This window comes from Tinamus guttatus, unplaced genomic scaffold, assembly GCF_059628265.1.
Source record: "Tinamus guttatus ecotype Peru unplaced genomic scaffold, ASM5962826v1 Tinamus_guttatus_pri_ptg000287l, whole genome shotgun sequence".
NCBI classification, from domain to species: domain Eukaryota; kingdom Metazoa; phylum Chordata; class Aves; order Tinamiformes; family Tinamidae; genus Tinamus; species Tinamus guttatus.
This window is the reverse complement of record NW_028288821.1, coordinates 2,034,515-2,055,014: the sequence shown is the minus strand read 5'-3', so window position 1 is coordinate 2,055,014 and position 20,500 is coordinate 2,034,515. Positions and strand designations below refer to the sequence as shown.

Here is a 20,500-nt window from a genome sequence, read left to right as displayed (position 1 = left end):
TTTGGGCCAGCCGTGTTGTATGGTTTGCGTCTTCGCACAGGCAGAGCTCGCAAGGAGAGCCTGTCTTTGCAATAAAGCTAGAATTGGGCACCTTTGCAGGCAGTGCTGTGAAATGGCACATACAACTTCATTTTACAAATGAACTGTTGTCCTTGATTAATGGAGACCCTTTTGATAAATGTTTTCAGATCATAAACGTTGGAATCACAGGTAATTCTTCTTTTTTAATTATTTTCTCTTAGCTCCTCTAATGGAAGCTTCTTATACTTAATTGACTTGAATTATTTTTCCTTTTCCTCTGCCCAGAGTACATTAATGGCCCCTTTGGGCAACCAGTTTCCACAGCTAGCTATTTTGCATTCTGGTCACCCATCGTATCTTTGCATTTGTCAGCTTCAGTTTAATATCAGGATAAGATTTAAAGAGATATGTGGGTGTATATGTCTAAATTGTTCTTGGAAGGAGTCAGCACTTTTTGCAGACAATGCTTGTCCAAATGTACAAAAACAGTCTTGAAATAACTAATTTTGTCTCTTTAGGCTTCACAATGCAGATTATTACATGCAAGAGGCTAAGAAGCTAAAGCATAAAGCTGATGCACTGGTATGTTTTCATGGCGTTTTGCGCCTTTCTTCAGCTGAGTTGTTTGTTACAAAAATATACGTTGCATATCTCATCTAAAACTTCAGAAATGAGGAACCCTGCTATTGAATAAAGTGGGCTTCAGGTTGTGCCCCAAAACCCTGTGCCCACCACAGGCTGAAGCCTGAGTGCTTCTCTTAGGCTTTCATACATTGTTCCTTCAAAAGTGATGCTCCAAAAATCCCTAAACTCGTTAACCTCCTTACAATAGCTGGCCTCGCTTCAGGGAGGAAGCAACATGCATGCTGTGTGTGAAGGATGTGAGATCAGTTTCTTGAAATATGACATGTTTTTGAAACTTACCCACATGCTCATTTTGAGCCCAAAACAAAAGTTTTGAAATATTCTGTAATGGATAGCAGGAAGGCAAGTCACCCTCTATCCCATTATCATGTTAAAAAAGGTTGTTTTGCAACAATCAATTCTTAAATAGTTCATTCATTTTTATTGTAGACTATTAGATTGGTAAATAAAGACTCAACACTCTTTCTTCCAAAAAAGTCTTGCAATTACTTCAATGCTGGGAAAAACCTTTTTTTCAGTTTTCTCCCCAGATGAAATTCTCTTAAAATTGACGTAATTTTCTAAGCTTTTTTTTTTTTTTTTTTTTCCCCTTGGATTATGGTTCCATCATAGTTTGTTCAGTGTCCATTCTATTGCTAGCCCTGAAGTGCCTTTATTGGTCACTTGCTTTGTAGTATAGACCAGGCTCCTGTATGCAGAGTGCAGAACAACAGCTTATTTAAAATCTACTGCTCAACTCATTTCTTTAAATTAAGACATCTAAGACACGCATGCTTGTCTGTGTGGTGTCCTCTTACGAAGACTCAAACCAAAGAGATTTGTAGCTTATACTAAGGTATAACCAGTGGAATACAGTGGAAAATACATAGACTATGTTCCTCTCTCTGATCATTCAAGTAATACTGATCAATCATACAAGCAACAGTTTCGTATGTGGTTGTATGGAGAGCAGAATTGGAAATGAAAAAGCCTCCTACAAATGCAGATAGAGCTCTGCTAGCTACAGGAAGAGCTTGGGAGCAGCCACGGAGCCATGTATATTGTTACTGTGTACCAGTGATAAATATTCTACTAAATATATAGTGCTGGAAGAGGCTTCTGTTTTGTGAATGAAAACATATGCAGGTGCATCAAAAATATTTTGATAGAGAAGCTCAAAGAAATTTTTTAATGATTTACAGTATATTGGTTTTCTTATATTAAATGCTGCATTACTAGATTCTGTATATCCAGCTATCAAAAATTGAAAATGTTAAATACTATTATAAAATACGTACTATAAAAATGTCATATATAATATTCATTACACATAAAAAAGAGATCAGTATGTCTAAGTCATTTTAATCACAACCATTATCAGGGCTAAAACCTTTTGCAATAAAATCCTACTAAAATAAAATATTTAGCAGTGCTATATTTTCTCCTTTTTTTTCACTGTCTCAGTCATCACATAAGTGATAAGGGTTTTTTTTTTAAGGGTTTTTTTCTTTTTTTCTTTTTTTTTTTTTTGTCAACAGTCACCACAGAATGTGACACATATCAAGTGGCAGGGAGTTGTTGCTTAACCCTTGTATAGTGCTGTTCAAACCTGGTTCGTGCATCAGGGAGCAATAAGGAGCTCATGTTTAAGCATGCTGAGTATCCTTCATTGCCTGTGTAAATCCACAGACGTCAGTGAACGTACATTGATTTACTTCTGTCAAGCATCTGGCCTTGTTACCTGAAAAGACATGGTAAAAACATAGACCTTGCTTTAATTTCTGTATGTATTCACCTTTAACCACCAGCTTCACTTTGCTTTTATTTTAAATGCTGGTGTTGCTTTGTGTTGTGATCTGTCTACCTAGAAATTAAAGTTGAAGCATTTTCTTGATGGTGCCATTCCTATTTCAGCTGGAGAAGTTCGGCAAAGCAGTGAATTATGCTGATGCTGCCCTCTCCTTCATCGAGTGTGGGAACGCTATGGAGCGAGATCCATTAGAAGCTAAATCTCCATACACCATGTACTCGGAGACTGTGGAACTCATCAGGTTAATGTCCTTTCTGTGATCATTTTCATAATCTCATTTCAGTCGTAATTAGAACCTGCTATGTTTTAAAAAATATCATTTGAACGTATTAATGATTTGTCCAAGGCATCTTCATCTCAGAAGTCATCATAATTAGTTCTTGCCATTTTATTAATGTCATGGAAAATTTATAATTGATGGACACTGCTTTTATAAATTACCCCCTTTAGAGGTTATAATGTGAGTGTTATAATTTGCAATATTCATAAAATTAAAATTGAAATGTAGTGGGTGGAAGTAAAGTATAGTAATTTCACTGTTTGGCAATGACACTTGTCTTTTAAAAGGTGTAGTTTTATAATTCAAAACATTAAAGTGAGTCTATCAGGATTTCTATTACAAACCCTGTTTTTAGAGGTTTATAACTTGGCTGTAAAAAAACCATTCCAAGCTGAAACTTGGTACATAAGATCATAACCAGAGAGAAAGCTTTTTGCATGCATTATATTTTAAAAGTATACTTTTTAATGTGAAGGCAGTGTGAACCAGATGAATTCCGCTGAATTAGTTTTAATGCAATTTTGAAGACTCTTAGACCAGATTATAGATGAGAGAGCCTTTGCTTAGTAAAAAAAAAAAAAAAATCCTGAGTTAGTGCTTGAAAATCTGCTTCTGTTATATTTGGCTGTTTGAAAGTGTGGGCTCCACAGAAAAGATTGTCTCCTGAGTGACTAATGAGCTTGTTTGCTTTGCTCATACAAATTATCAAAAGCAAAATCAAGCAGGATTAAATTTATCTGTGAGTAGAACAACAGGATTTTTCCTCTTCAATATGATGCTCCTTTTGCTTTCCCCAGTGTACACTGGGAATATCACCATTAATGTCAGTGTAATTACTGGCAATTTACAGATAAAGAACGGGAGAAGAATCAGACCCAAAGTGTTTGTTTTTTAATAGGACAGGAGTGGTTTTTTTTTTTTTTTTTTTTTGTTAATGTGAAGGATTTTAACATGCCAGATTAGCATTAAGAGACTGTGAAAAATAATGCATGTTTTACATTTTGAGTAAGTAGGTATTTACATAATAAAATGTATCAGATCTTAAGAAGCTCTTACTCTCAGATAAATAATATGCCTGTTAAATATTTAAAAACATGTGTTTATATTCTATACTTGTTAAAGAGAAGGCAAAAGACTAAAGAGATTACTCGATGAAAATGATGCTCATTCAACATTTAGGGTCTATGTTAAGCCCTCAAGAGGAGCAGGATTATGAACAGGAGGGCCCTATCTGTGCTCCTCCGTGCTGGAATTCCTGTGGTGTCACGGCAGATAACTCGATGCTCTCTGCGCTGAGCTACACAAGCGCAGCCATATGGTGGGGTAAATTGCAGGAACTTTCTTCTTTAGATAAGTGAGCCTTCCTTCATAAGGAACCACCATTTATTTATGTATTTAGTTTAGAAAACCACAAAACAAAGGTGAAGAGTTTTGACCTTCAGTCCAGCAGCCTGTCTTTTCAGAAGTTCGGGCAGTGGAGGAATCTGGATGACTTCATAGGGTCGATGTCCTATTTCTAAATAGCTGAAGTCAAGTGAGATTCATTCCACCACTTACCATCTAAGGGCTTAAAGTAGAGCTTCATTTACAAAATTGTGTGTTCAGCAACTCATAGGTAACCAGTGAGAGACCGATTTACCTATGTAATTGCTGTCAGTCACCAGAGGCAAACGAAATAGCGACTATCTAGGCAAGCAGTAGGCTGGTATGGATTCAGTAACCTCCTTGGACAAATACCCAATTCCTGCAGTAGTGACTGCTGAACGCGCAAATTAAGCATGCAGTCGTGCACACCCTTTCTTACTGTGGCTGCTAATGTTAACATAGGTTATCATTGCAGGATATGAAGAAGAAATTTTTCTCACTTTCCCTCTTCCCTCTTTTAGAGGCCGCATTTCCCCTCTTCTCTTAGCTGTGGCTGCCCTGAGACACTATCTGTGAAACCAAGCAGAGCATCAGAGAGACTGAGAATATCAGGGATCTGACTGCCAAAGGTGTTGAGGTTACCTCTAACACTAGAGTTCCCTAGACTGATGCTGCAAATCCCAGCAAGACCCACAGCTCTGTTTGGGATTCAGTCAGTATGACAGGGACAATAATAACAAAGAGCAGGTGAGGTGGGAAGCAGAAGTGCATCAGGTATTGTACTCAGAACTGATGATGAGGATGATGGGATGAAGGCAGTGCGAGAACAACACAGCCTGCCTGCACTCCATTACCTCCTTGCAAATGAGAGCTCATCAAGGCTGCCTGGATACCTTAAAACTTTCTTATGCAACACTGAACTCTATTACTTATTCTAACACAAGTACATGTGAAATTGCATTAAGGCTCAGAACAATGATTTTATGCGATGAATTGATTTTCAAGAGACTAAATGCATGGAATGGAGTGTGCTCAGTTAAAGAGAAAAAAGAGAGAGGAGGCAGGAATACTCAATCTTTGATCACTCAAATGCTGGACAGCAGCAATTAAATAGAGAGGGAAGACAAAGTATACAAGCCTCACAAATTAATGGACCTAAGAACTTAGAAAGCTGTGAACATGACCTTTCCTGTGTTTAAACCTATTTTCTATATAAAACATTTTAAAAGCTTTGAAGAAGCATTTATGAGAAGGATTTTGAAGGTATTATTCAAACCCAAAGTATTATATTTAAAACCTCATTACATATTATTCTGCTCTTCAGTATGTACGGGGCTGAGATCTTCTGCTTCTTCCAACACTCATCACAAAGGTTGCTAGACCCAGCTTAGATGGCTGGGTATAACGATCTTTAATGCTCTCAGAAATAGTTCACCTTATTGGCCCAGAAAATGGTTTGATGATTTGCATTAGTCCTCCAGATTAAGTGATGCTTTCTGTTGAATGTTGTATTGATCCCATCATTATGGGACAATGTGATCATTAACTGTTGTGCTTGGAGATTTGTATCTATATGTGATTGTTATTTCTCAGTGTCAAATTCTCTTGGAAATACCTTAACTCACAATTTCTTCTCTCCTTACCTTTCTGCCAAGATATGCAATGAGACTCAAGAATTTCACAGGCTCTTCTGCCACAGAAGGGGACAAGAAACTAGCAGTTTTATGGTGAGTCCCATTGCAACAATGAGAGAAGCGGTTAACAACTTGAGGAGGACTTTAGAAGTGCTGAATTACTTAAGCAGCTTACAGAAGGTCATTATTCTTGTTTTCCATTATACTATTAAGGGATAACTAATGAATTTCTTCAGCAGTTGACTAAACATTTATTCTTCTAATTTGTACTCTTATCAAGATGGGTTATTAATGCTTTTGACTATTTTTATTAAAAAAATTTCTCCATTTGCTCATGTTTCACAATCTAAACTTAGAACAGAAACTGCAAAATATAGGTCAGCCTTATAGGTTTCACTGAGCAATGGAATTAACATAATCCTTTCCTAATTACCACAGCTACCGATGCTTATCACTTCTCTACTTGAGAATGTTTAAACTAAAGAAGGACCATGCTATGAAGTACTCCAGATCTCTGATGGAATATTTTAAGGTAATCTTTATTCCGTTTAATTTATTGCTGCAAAATGAAATTCATACCAGCACTGAGGGCTGTTGCAAGTATAACTGCGTGACTTGAAGCCCCACATTTAACCTCTCCCCTGGGAAATGCGATCAGAATGGCTCTAAGGGGATGGGGACAGAAGTGATTTGGGGATTTTTAGATTAGCCACTTGTTTCGAAAGAGCATACTCAGTAACTCTACTAATATAACATTATTTTCAATGCCGTGTAATTTTTATGCAAGTTTCTGTAAAGGAAATTCTGATTCTTTCACAATTTCAATGTGCAAGTGATTATGAACTGACCCCAAGCAAACCAAAATAAAACAGATATTTAGCCTTTAGTTAGTTAAATTTAGGTTTTTAATTTCAGCTAAACTTACTGGAGCTTATTGCAGATTCATTCAGAGATTTCTTGGACACTTCTTCAGTAGAGTTCAGTTATCTCCAGTGTAACAGTCTGGTGCCTTGCGACCTAGGCTCAAGAGGAGCAGCCTTTTGCGCTCTCTCTTATTTCTGTGGAACTTCAAATTGCCTCATCTTCATTTTGAAAGTTTACCTTAAAATGAGTGGAGATCAGCTGAGTATGAGACCAAGGCAATTTTACTTTACTTTGTTAAATGCCATTTACCTTATTTCAAGAACATCACACACTGCTCTTAAAATGAGAGAAACATAATGTTTCTTCATCTTTCCATAGTTTTTGATATTTGTATTATACAAATTAATGCTGTGTTTAAGCCATGCATCAATTCTTATGGTTGATTACTACCTATTATTCTATAATTATATAATTATACTGGTTTGTGAGCCCATCAGAGGCTTTTCTTATTTTTTCAGCCTCTTTGAGTTTGGTCCACACTCTGATATATTTGAATAGAAAACTGTAAAGCCTTTAATGCTGCATTTTTATATATACTATAATGAAAAATGGAAGTAAAATAGTTGTTCTTTTGTGAAACTCTGAAACTGTCTTGTCAGCAACCCATATCAGCCTTGACCTCACTTCTCTGTGTGTTTATGTATGTGAATATGTAACTATGTATGTATCTGAGTAAAATTACTGCTGGTCTTCTGCTTAAATCGACGGTCTTCTGAAGTCATCAGGAGTGTCTGGGTTTAGTAGGTTTTCTGTCAGGGCTTTGCACAAGGAAAAAATCTAACTTGAGTTGGACACATTTACAGGATCAGCATTTTCATAAAATATCTTCACTTCAGATCTAATCCAGCATGAATGCAAGTAGTCTCTTACAAAAATGACTATTAGGCAATCATTTGATAAACTTCACACAGAGAGCAATAATTTCTTTTTTTTTTTTTAAAAAAAAAAGCAAGACAAAAAAAGTTGGTGTGATTACCATTAAAGCCACTTTTTTCTCTGAAGCTGTGCAAAGGAGAGAACATATGTGGGAGCAGTAATATGTCCTTCATTACATGTCATAAGACTATTTTCTTGTTTCTGCACCGAAAATGTGTTTTAATGTAAATGAAAAAGAGTATTTTTAAAAATATACTGAAATAGACAAACTGGAAATGCTATTTGTGTATATGGATCATATGTTCAGAATCTCTTTGTAATAAATGCACAGGATGAGGAAAGAAAAGAATAGGAGCTATTAACTGCATATTAGTTTTCTATTGCTGCATAGACTCATAGAATCATAGAATCACAGAATGCTTAGGGTTGGAAGGGACCTCTAGAGATCATCTAGTCCAACCCCCCTGCACACGCAGGGACACCTAGAGCACGTGGCACAGGACTGCGTCCAAGCGGGTTTTGAAGATCTCCAGAGAAGGAGACTCCACAACCTCTCTGGGCAGCATGTTCCAGTGCTCTGTCACCCTCACTGTTAAAAAAATTTTCCTTAAGTTCCTGTGGAACTTTTGGTGCTTCTGTTTGCGGCCATTTCCTCTAGTTCTGTCAGTGGCCACCACTGAAAAGAGACCATCCCCGTCCTCTGCACTCCCTCCCTTGAGGTACTTATAGACACTGATCAGGTCCCCTCTCAGCCTTTTCTTCTCCAGGCTGAACAGGCCCAGCTCCCTCAGCCTCTCCTCGTAGGGCATAATGTTCTCTGTGTTCACTAGCAAGAATCTGTATATAAATGAAATGGATTAACTATTTTAATAGAGCTGTTGTTCAAAGTTTTGCACAATTTCAACTGTGAAAGGCAACCTACTGTTTACAACAGAGAGAGGGAGGGAGGACTCTTTCAGTATAATTGTCTTTCCTCACAAATGCCACTTACTCCAAATTGAAACCACACATGGGTCATGGGTGGTTTTGATTAATTTCCAAGTTTCAGTTTGATATTTTTGACATTTCACAATATAAACTAACCTTTTGGATCATAAAAAAATAGCTTTGAAATTTCATGTCAACTTGATATAACAACAAACATAAATGTTTAAATTTTGTAAAATCAGCAAAAATGACTTCTCTTGCTGCCCTTGACTTATAAATTTGAGGACGGTTTTTATTCATTCAAAAATATGTTGTCAATGTGACTCTGGGAAAAAAAAAAAGTTTTCAGTCATATGTCTACCTCCAGAAAAGATCTAGTCTTCAGGTATTGTCCCCAGACACTCTCTGGAACAGAGTATAGACAGCGTGAGCCAACATCACACTACTTTTTAATTCCTAAAGACCTTTAAAGACTCCTTGTTTCTGACATATCAATATGTAACAAAAATCTAAACCACAGCTGCAGTCTGCTCCAAAAGTTGATGCTCACTTCTTTAATGAAATAATGACATGCAGAGGAATATACAAGGAAGACCCCTGTTCTAGTTTTCTGCTTTGGTCAATAGTGCTTAGCAATTTTAGGCATGTAATAAACATCAAGGGTCGGGTTCTGCTCCCTGAGTTTTCTGCATGGCCCTGGGCCATGCACTTAATTGCTAAGTACTCCACTGAATCTCTGTGTTGTATGTGCTAAAACATCAATTACAGTAGTCAAGTGAATCCTGTAGTAATAGTAACAGTAATACTTTGCAGAGAAATTATAACATTAGATTTTAATTTTCACTTGCATGCTGATATCTTTGCAGTAGAGGTCACGCTGATCTGTTTCAGAAAGGACCCATAGATAGCTTCAGCCCAGATACTGCCATCTGGAAACTGTCAGAAGATAAGATGCCATCTAGGTTGAGCAAGACTGAAAAAATCTAGGCCTTTTTGTTGGTGAGCAGTCTTTTTGTACAAGCTTAGACAAGGTGATACATAGACTTGAAAGGTAGAATGAGTAAACAGGTAAGGAGAGTCTGTTTGTGCAAATAAAATACATGAGAAAAGGAGATTTAGGCAGATCCTTACAGGAAGATTTATTTTTCCTGCTATCAGAATTGCAAGTCACCTTTCCAGGCAACTTGGGAGAATTGCATTTCTTTAAGGCATCGTCTCCGGGATTTGTGTCTATTTGTTTCTGATCAAAAACGTGCAGGTCTCCATGAAGGTGGAAAGCTATCTGTGCTCTGGACAGCATAAAATAGTAAAATAAAAAAATGTAGCATAAAATTTTAAGAAGTGTAATTAAAGCAATTCTTTGTAAACTATGTCTGCTCTTACTGGGGCTTTGCTGTATTCTCTCTTTTGTCAAGTGACTTTCATGCAGCGGATTGGCACCTACCAATGCCCACCAGCCATGCTGAGATGCTAGCGCTGAGCTACTCTGCTGCACGTGCTGCAGCTTCTGCAGCAAAAACAGGGAGTGTTGAGCCTTGCGTTGGCAGTAATCATGTATTCTGTATTTTACTTGCAACTCCTTTATTTACCCCCTGGTTTTGTACTTGCAGAATTCTTCAAAAGCCTCGCAGGCCCCCTCGCCTTGGGGCGGCAACGGAAAGTGAGTATTTTCTGCCAGATGCTTCTGTCTGGGAACAAGCAACCAAAGGGGTGGGTGAAAATGCTTTGGTGCTTCTAGAGGCAAAGGGCTGGGCATGACAGAGTGGCTACAGGTATGTTTCAGTTAGGTAGCAGATTTTTTGTGCTACAGAATTGATTTTAGGGGTTCAAGGTTGATAGTGCTGCCTTGGGCTTGTGAGGGTGAGTGGTTCCAACCAGATTAAATTAGATAATGTGGGCTGTTTGTCTTTGGGGTTGGAAAGAAGAGTTGAAACACACCTTGTCTTTGTGCAGAGCCCCTGTGAGTCTAAAATCAGACCTTGGTGAGTCTATGCTGCCTTCTTTGACAGTTTGCATCTCAGGCCAAATGAAGGCCATAAAAATATCTGTTAATTAGCTAGCAAGTACCGTGTCATTTCAGGAAGCCAAAGTAAAGTTAACCTTCACTGCAATGATTTTTCAATGATTCGTTCAGAAAGACCAATGAATATTTCATTGATATATGGTAAGTGCAGTTTAATAAAACTGGAGGCATAATAGTGGTGAGAATGTGAAGGCGCTTAGTCAACCAATTATCAGAGGCTTTACACTAATGTTAAAATACGCTCACCTCAACTACAAAATCTGAGAAGTATAATTACGATCTGCTTTCCATGGTGTGAGTTGCTGCTGCAACTTTACTCTCGTCTGGCCACATTTATTGCCATCTAATACACATTGTTTTTGATCCTTTCTTCCGGCCACGCATACAGATAAAACAAAGCAGAAGGACTTTCCTGTCCTAATATTATCATGGTGCATGTTAATCTTCATGCAAACACCACCACTCATACCTAGGCCTTCTGTTGCCTATGTGTGGAGTCTCAGAAGGAAAACTCTACAGCTGGCTCAGAGAGCTGCCATACAGTTCAGGTGTGTCCTGGTGGCCCCAGGATTGCTATGAGCCTGGTGCTGCAGCAGGGAGCACGCGTGCTGCGGTCCCCAGTGCTAGTGGGTCTAGAGTTTCCTTGTACTCCCCTGTAAATTCACTGTAGATGGCAAGAGAGGCCACATCACAGAGAAAAGACCAAACACCATCAGGGTATGGCACCAGTGGAGACAGATAATCTGGTTCAGGATGGGGCAACAGCAGGATATTCTCAAATCTTTTCTGAACAAAGCAAAACTTATCCGTTGCTATGAAGTGTCGCCTGGCGCAGGATCTCAAATCATCAAAATATCATCTAGGCTTACTGGAATTTCTGGCCACTTTTGTTTGAAAGGGTTGTGAACCTCTATGAAGTTGGCCTGAGTTCCAGGCTGGCAAGGAAACAAATTTTCCTTGGTTTCATTACAGAAATGTTTCCCACCTCTAGCGACAGAAAGCACAAAATAGAGAGATTTAATAGACTCACCACAGTAATAATGGCTGCGCACAACAGGGTAAATCCAATGAACAATGTGCTTTATTTGGCAGAAGTGCATCAGCTTGTTGTAAGTGGCTCTAACAAAATACTCCTGGTCCCCTCAGATACTTTGTGATTTTTAACTGTTCCCAGACCTAATCAAGTATAACTCAGCTCTTCTGTGCTTTAAAGAGACTGTGGCATGCCAAGCAACCAGGATGTTCTGTGACTTAAAAATAAAATGTTTGTGCCATAAGATATGCTTAAATTCTAACATGTAGGCTGTGTGAAAAGGTCCTCGCATCTGAACTAACTTGAGTCTTTAGCTCTGGAAAAAGAATGTACCTCATCATGAGTAGCCTGTTGTTGAGCACAGGGAAGAGTAGGGAAACAGCTGGAAAATGTGCAGCAAAAACTGGTGTCAGAAATGTCCTCTAGCCCAGGGCTATGGCGTGGGAGGCGGATTTCTTGTTTTAATGCACCTGCACGTCACAGCTCTGTTCCCATGCTTCATGTCTGCGACTATCGTGACTGCAGAGCATTTCCACGCAGGGGCCTGCGTGGGGACCTCGTGAGACTGGTGAGCTCCGTGCTGCTGTCCTGCACAGGGCATCAGTGACTGCCCAGCCCAGGCAGGGTCTGGACGTTCCTGCACGAGGAGTTGGGGTATCCCTGCTTCCTGCAGAGAGCACAGGGAGCAGCGTGGCACAAGTGTATTTTACAGCAAATTGAATGCATTTGTTTAGGCAAGCAGTTCCAAATGAAGGCAAACAAGAGATTTTTGGAGGCCATAATTGTTTTTACTGAAACCAGTTTTCGGAGAGCAGCTGTACATGAGTGTTCAGTGCTGCGCAGCTCTGAGCACGCGAGTGCTGTGCTGACCTCACACTGCCTGCACCAGCAGGTGATTCCTAATTGCTGGTATTAGAATTAAAGGAAAATCTATATTAGAACATTAGTGCTGCACTAAGTAGGTAACTTAAAACATGGCTCTGTACAAAGCTGTGGAGATGAAGTTTAGGCAATTAGCAACAAATCTCCATAGTCAGTCTTAAAGAATCCTATAGAGATATTCATAATCCTTCAGTAACCTCAGCTCCTAATACTGCTCTGCAGGGTGCTTTTAAGACTTGCACTTTGCTTATTGTGGTGACTGTATTTGGAGCAAACTGTCATTGTGGTTTCCACAAAATGCTTTGATAATAAGCCAATATTGCACATTGAGTGTTTTCTAACTGCCATAGCAGCTTCTGGCAGCAGGTAGAAAAATCATTACAGCTATGAGATACTTCTTTCTCTGAAAGATTGCTCTATTTTTATGATAGATAGATATGTATATATTAAAATAACAGCTTCATTTGTAGGGAGAATTAAATCTCCCTTTTCAATCGGACCCAGTTTATAAGCTGCCCTCTCATAAAACCAGGGGTTGCAACCACACATTCTCCTCCAGCTGGGGCGCAGAGCTGATTTTCTCGTGAGCTCAGGGCAAGCAACGTGCTTGAGTGGGACTAACTCTGCTTTTGCCTCCCGCAGGAGCACAGAAACACCGTCGCCCATGTCCCTCAGCCCGTCCCCAGCCAGCTCTGCCGGGAGCAGCGCGGGCACCGCCGGCTCCTCCTCGGCAGGGACCATCACCATCCCTCAGCGCATCCACCACATGGCCGCCAGCCACGTCAACATCACCAACAACGTCCTGCGGAGCTACGAGCACTGGGACATGGCTGATAAGCTCACTAAGGAGAACAAAGGTGCCCCGCGCTGCCGTGTCCTTGTCCCCTTTCACTCGTCGCTGTTAGATTTCCTCTGTCCTAATAGAAATTGTTGGGAATTGAACCTAGAACTGCCCCGTCAAAGAGCACAGCTGTGACAGCTTGAGCAAACAGACCAAATCTGCTCGCTGGCCCCTGTAGCCAACTTAAATCTTGCCTTGTCAAGCACAGGGGGAGATATGTGTAACACACTGAACACAGGGTTATCGGAGCAGCTGACAAATAATTTAGCAGGCACAAGCCCCAAGTGATGAGGCCTTTTGCGTCTGCAAATTCATTCGCAGTTTCAGCTTCTCTTCGAGCCCAGAGGTTATTTCCAGACTGCTCTGTCAGCCAGTTTAAGACTATTTAAATGCTGGCTAGGGCAATAAGCAAACATCAGATGTTAAGTTTTTGCAGGGAGTCTGCTTATGACATGTCCACTGAAAAGTACGGCCTTGCCTGTCCTGTGGTTCGATTGCAAATCCATCTATTTATTTCTAATAGCAAAACATAAGTCTTTACCATGGTTGTTCCAAGGAGTTCTGGCAAGTGATTTGTGCCTGGGTTATAGCGACTATAGTGAAGTTGCAGGGATGTAACTAAAGGACAGGTCTGCCCTGTTGCTGGCCAGGTATGAACTGCCCCCACAGTAATGTGATGATTCAGATTCCAGCTTGGGCTTACACAAATCATCAACAAGGCTTTCTTTGATACTGGAGGTGCAAAGCCTAAGTGGGAAATAGTCTCTTTGTGAATTGGCTCATTCTCTTAAATTATACTGAAACTTCAGATGGCTGACTTTTCCCGACAAACATGCACGCTGTATGGTGTTTGATCTTACTCCCATTAATGTCAGTGGCAAATTTCCACTGATTTGGAGGAATCAAACTTGAGATTTATATGGTTTTATGTCTGAATAGTAGGTCATAATGATCTATCCCTGGATGAGGAACAATAATAGAAGCTCTGTCCAGTCCTCCCCACTGCTTCTTGTCTTTGTTCACATTCATTAGTTTAGTAGCAGTGCAGTCATTTTGGATTTTTTCCATAGTTGCATCCATTTTCACAAAATGTGAAAGTGATTCCCTGTCAAATGTATTGCAGAATATTATATTGGGAATGCAAAAAAGATACTCCAATAGGAGAATGAGATGGCGATAATCTTGTAATTAGCCCTGCGTGTTGTGGAGTTGTTAAATGTTCTGCCTGCATCAAAATAGCTCAGACATTCAGCCAGCAGACAGAAAATGTACCCAGGCACTGCTGTTACCAGTGCTGGAGCTGGATGAGGAAAAAAAACACTGATTCTTTTTCTCCCCCCTCTACTCTTCTTTTTCTCATTTTGATTTATGATCAAATAAGCCCAATTCTACAAAGTCATATAGGAGCAATCTTTATTCAGATAAGTCATATGGGAGTAATCTTTATTCAGATGAGCAGTACCCTTAATTTTAGTGGGATTGGATGCGTGAATAAAGATTTTTCACATGAGCAAGCCATCTAGGATTGAGCCCTGTCTGGTCATAGCTTTACTTGTTTCACAAACTGCACTGTTTACACAGTGAATGGAAAGTTTGTGTTGCTTCAAATCTCATTTGACTATAATCTTGTAAGTCACTGGAGAGAGAAATCAGACGTTCATACATGTTATAGCATGCCTGTATTTACAGTCTCTCTGGAAAGACACCTCATTCCTAATTAAATTTTAGATTTACAATTGCATACTTAAACTGCAATTTGAAAAAGTATGGTGTAAGAAAACAGAAGTGCATAAGAACAGCTGCAGTAGACTACAGGTTTTCATCATATCACATGATGGATTTCATTTACATAAGGATATATTTAACATTTTGACTTGACAAGTAACATATTGTCTCATGAAATCTAACTGTAATGGTAATTTGTAGCAGTTTTCACCTGCATTTCTGAAAGCACTTAAAACACATAGATGTGAGTGGCTAGGCCAGGGCTCCCGCCTGGCTCTCCAGCTCCCTCCGCTCCCCCTTGGCAGCCGCTGTGCACAGGGCCTGCCTTGCTGGGCTGTGGACTCTTGCCATGGCTGCAAACAGGACAGGTGCAAACCTTAGGCTCTGCCCTAAACCCCAGCCACGTACAGATCTTCTGGTCTCTATATCTGGGATTTAGGCATTCAGGTCATCCTAAAAAATGAGAATGTTTTCTCTTGGAAATTAGAATGGTCTTTAAGAAAGAAAAAAAAAAGAATGTCTGTTTCATTGAAAATCCAATATTCAGTCAAAAAAACAGATCTAGTGACTTTTTTTTTTTTTTTTTTTTGTGGCGAGCTCCCATTGTTTCCTGTGGTCTTCTGAATCACAGGGGGGTCTTACCCAAGAACATGTCCCTGATGAGCTAATAGGGCTTGGGCTAAAATTGTGGTCCCTGTTATTGTAATGCCTAAAGCCTATCAGACTCCTGCTGCTACCAGAGTTGTTTTTTAGGTTAAGGCCATGCAGACACAGGAGACCTCTTCCACATTATAGGTGGTATGGAGCCCCATTAGTGAGTCTGTAGCTCACCCTCGCTGTGTGCCTGGCTGCTCAGCTCCTCTGAGCACGCCAGCACACTATAAGTTTGGACTTGACTCATGTCCAGCTGGCTCAGACTAGGAGGAGATCCCTTTCTTGTCAGCCTTGTATAAATGTGTACCACTAAAGTAAAAAAGCAGCTCTGCAGCTTTCTGCAGCTGCAGAAAGAGCAGCACAATGATGACCCACCAAGCTGCTCTGGCTTGAAAAGGAAAGGGGGAACAAACAGCAGTGTGTCTGTGGTTGAATTTTCCATAGTCAGTGGAGTTTAGGGCATGCTGGGGAATACGAGTAAGTCATAAAACCTGCCTCTGTAGCAGAACAGTCTAAACTGAACACGTCCCAGAGCCAACCCGCGTGCTGGTCTGTGCTGGATCACCTTAGAGCTCTTCACCAGTTATAGCAGCAAACTCAGCTGATTTTACAAAATCTGATATTTTTTAAAGCTTCTAAAGGTAACACTTTTGCTCTACAGTAGAAAACCATCCTACCATCAGTTCTGCAGTGATGAAGGCCTGTTATTTCACATATAAGTTAAATAAGTGACTTTAGTGTTTATTGCTTTTCCAAGAAATAATTTCAGATTGGTAAACTGAAATTAGCCTTCAGGCTGAATTCTCAGTGTTTACAGCAATTATTGTTTAGTTGAGCCTAGAATTAGATCACTAGAATGCAAGCAAGACACTGCATTATTTCACTTCTAAAAGTATTGATTTCACACTGGAGGAGGGGAATAAAAGACAGAGGAAGGAAGATTAAAAGTAACTGCTGGCTCCAGAATCATAACTCGACAGTGATATCCCTAAGCTTTCTTTATGCTTGCCTCCAGCCATATCACTTTGTGCTGTGATACAGTGGTAGCTCCCAAGCTGGCCAGGGTCAGGCTGTCAATACTTGGGTAGAAGACCTCAAAGCAGCACCGCATGCTGAAGAAAGCACTGATAATGGTTTTGTACCCTGCATCTACTCTGGAGAGCTGCAGCCAACACAGTGTTAGCCAGCTGAGTGCTGGGAGGACTGGATTTAGATTGGTGTGAATGTAGGGGCTCAGCCACTGGTCATCATGATAGTTGATTGCCTTCTGCACTCAGAGGGGCTTCCAGCTGAGGAGGATTCCCATCTCTGAGATGTCATTTTCAGGCACATTCCTTCTCTCCCTTTCTTCCTTTTCCTCCTCTCCCCATCCCCTGAGGCCTCTGAACCTGGTACAGGATAACCAGATAGTCAAAGCTGTTGCAATGGCAGCAACAGAAAGTGGAGGATCCTCTTTATGATCCAGGCCAGCCATTCATTCCCAGGAGAGAGTATATCATGGAGAGAGAGAGAAAAAAAAAAGCCATAGTTCATTGCCAGCTATTTAAATCATACATAAAGCAAGTCTAGACTAGGCTTAAAAAATTGAAAAAGATCATCAAAGCTAAAGTAAGCCCATTGGCAACCACTCATACCTTGTTTTGGTTGAATTCCAACATGGATAATCTAATTTGGTCTGTTTAAGTACATTGTTGCCCTTGTTAAATTCTGTGGTTTTAAAATCCAGTGTAAAGAGGGTTGCGAAACACCAGTTTTAGAATTTGACCCTAAAGAAGCATTATCAGGTGAAATACTCTGTGAGGGGTTTCTATGATGAGGTGATTTCTGTGGTGTGAGGGCAATTGATTCTTGGCAGCTTAGCTAGAAATATTTTTTCCATCACTTGCAATGTTTAGGGTGAGCCAGGACACTTTTCTAAATGATAGTGATGGGTTCAAAATCATGGATTGAATGGAGAAGTTGCTGGGGAGGTGCTTTGCAGTGCTTTAAGCAAGACTGTAGACAGGATGTCACTATATAACCCTCTGACCTTGACACTGGAGCCACCCTGATGCAGGCCCTGTGTATCAGGACTGCTGTGTGTCTTCCCTGCAGACCATGTGCTCACGCGTGCAAGCTCTTTACAACTCATTAATTGTAGTACAGCTAGTGAGCGTGAAATGGTTGTGATAGATACATTTCTGTAGAGCTGCCTGAAACAATGACTTCTGTCTCCTGTGTATTGCAGAGTTCTTTGTAGACCTGGACTCAGTGATGGGACCCTTAACACAACACAGCAGTATGACCAATCTGGTCCGTTACGTTCGCCAAGGACTCCACTGGCTCCGCATTGAGGCTCATTTGTTGTAGTGACTGCTGCCCTATTCACAGCATCCCCATTGCTCTACCTCTGCCAGCGCACAGACGATCACTGGTGGAACTCCACTCATTTCTGGAAGTTTATTCATGTAACTTCATTTTTATTGCCTTTTTTAATATCCTATCTCTTGGAAGTAGAAGTCACCATAAATGGAACTTATGACTCAAGAGCAGTATGTGTTGTACCATCTACTCATTTTCGACAATTTTCTATGCCTTGTGTCTCCTGGATCCTGCTATCCTTATGTGCTTTATGGAACGGTACATTCCCTGCAGTATTGTTTTAAGTCCATGCTGCCTTCGAGTGAAAACAAAAAAGCACTTTGAGAAGATATGGATTCCTGAGAAATAGTACAAAGCGTCTTAAATATTTGAGGGTATATAAGAGAAATCCCTTCTGAAATAAATTAGTAGAAGTTATAGCTATTCACTCAAAATCGCCTTCTGAACTTGAACCAAGCGTTTTGCCACTTAATTCTGGCATCATTACCTAAGACAGTACATCATTGCTAAAATTTCATACTTTCTATAGGCTAAATCTCTAAAAGAGAACAGTGGATATCTTACAGGTACATAGTGTAAGATCACCAAGGCTCTAAGGAGGTAAAAGGTGAAGGAATGCCTCATTAAAGAAGGATGACACACTATGCAATGAGGTTTTGATATTCCATTCTACCTGTTTATTGTCAGCTTAATAATTTCAGTAGGCAGCACAATGCAATTCAGTAGGCAATTTCAAAATATTAGCTTTCCATTCCTGTACTAAATCTGTAAAATTTCTTTCCGTTTTACTGTTTAATCTCAAGCAAATAATCATTCCAAGGTTTTCTTTCATAGAACAATCTCTTCTTGCATAGTGACTCTGTGAAAGCAGATTTTAACAGGAGCACTACACTTTAAGCATCAATATTGTATGTAAAAGTCCATTAATAACTGTATGCACATTCTTCATGAAATTCTCTAACCAACTACTGTTGAAACATTATAATTCCATGTGGCATCAATTTACACCTGTTTTGTTCATTTCAGAGCATTAGAAACAAACAGTATTATATTGCTATCTTGAAAACAATGACAAATTAAATAAAATCACCAGATTTACCCAAAAGAAATATAACATTTGTTTAATAATGGCCATGAATTCTTCAGTCAAATTACCTATTTTCCAAGCTCTGCATCTGTTTATCCATGCTGTCAAGTTTTGGACCATTCTTCCAATGTGTGAATAATAATGAGACAATTCAGATAGAATTTCAAAGCAATTGTGAATAAATTAGACCATTTCACATTTGCTCTTTCCTCTTCTTCTTTTCCCTGTTATAAACTGCACTGCTGTTCTGGTGCCACTGCAAGAAGCGCTGGTGCATGAAACAAAGCAAAATGAATTTATATCAATATTTCACAAGACTTTAAATGGTCTCATTTCATTCTCGATGTAACACCTGCATACCTTACTAAACTGTAAGTTCCATTTCTATAACCTGAAAATGCTCACAGCAATGTAAATATTATTCTGTCTCATTTCATTGGAATAATACAATATGTGTATTAAATGCCATCCAGATATTAGTTAATTGCAATTACCTTCTGCTATATAATCCTGTATATCCTTTAAACTGGTGAGTTATTGAATTCTGCTCACTGGGTTGTGACCAGATAAATAGGACAAATTTCCATTTAAAAGATTCAGACCGTTACGATTTTTAGAGCGGGCCTTGCATATTTGCAATAAGAGCGGTTTAAGGACTATGCCCAGTGCACATTTAAGACAAACACCACTGTAGCACTTGTATATTAGTTTCCTTTAATATTCCCTTGCCTTAAAAATCAATAATTCCTAATATTTTGTTCCACAGGAATGTATTGTAAATGCAGCTAAGGGATCATTAGAGAAATCATCCAGTTTAGGTTTATCTGCAAAGGCCATTTGCAGAAATGTGCACATCCTGGGCTGTGTGCACATTCCTGTTCCTACAGCGGTCAATAAACCCTTATCTCTTCTTTCAGGGTTTTGGTAACCTGGCTGAAACATCAAAAGCATTTGTCACACTGTTTCTGGCCCCAGTATCTAGTGAACAAAACCACAAACTATCCGGAAATGCAGATTTTTTTTTCCTATTTTTTAAAAGAAAGGAGAAAAGAAAATACTTAAAGAAAGCTGCCCTTTTTTTTTTTTTTTTTTTTTTTTTAAAGCAGAGTGAATATCTGAGAGAAGCAGTGGTGGTTTTCTCATAAGCCAAAGTTTTCCATTCATTTTACCAGGTCCCACTGTGGGGATTCGGTAACTATTTAGTCTAATTAAGTGCACTGTCATCACTTTTTTCTTTAACGTTGACTGAAATCCTAGACAGCTGTGGATTTATGAAGATAGGGACATCTTGAAACACAGCCTTCAGAGGCAGGGCTGTTCACAGAGCTAGCTGCAGTCGATCGGTGAAGTCAGTGTATTATCTTTCCCCTGTTGCTTGTAGTAAACAGACTCCTATCTCTAAATTTAGCCTGTGCTAACAGCCTTTTCCTTAA

General features: G+C 39.6%; 1 protein-coding gene across 1 annotated transcript in view; it reads left to right on the top strand.

Moving 5' to 3' along the window:
- Window positions 1–19,562, top strand: part of AFF2 (ALF transcription elongation factor 2) — a 306,425-nt gene extending 286,863 nt beyond the window's left edge. Inside the window, exons 15-21 of the mRNA XM_088527446.1 lie at window positions 540–603; window positions 2,560–2,696; window positions 5,756–5,827; window positions 6,173–6,266; window positions 10,072–10,121; window positions 13,042–13,256; window positions 17,847–19,562. Coding sequence (XP_088383572.1) covers window positions 540–603; window positions 2,560–2,696; window positions 5,756–5,827; window positions 6,173–6,266; window positions 10,072–10,121; window positions 13,042–13,256; window positions 17,847–17,968 — 754 coding nt within the window. The 3' untranslated portion in view covers window positions 17,969–19,562. The remainder of the gene's footprint in view (window positions 1–539; window positions 604–2,559; window positions 2,697–5,755; window positions 5,828–6,172; window positions 6,267–10,071; window positions 10,122–13,041; window positions 13,257–17,846) is intronic.
- The last annotated feature ends 938 nt before the right edge of the window (window positions 19,563–20,500 follow it).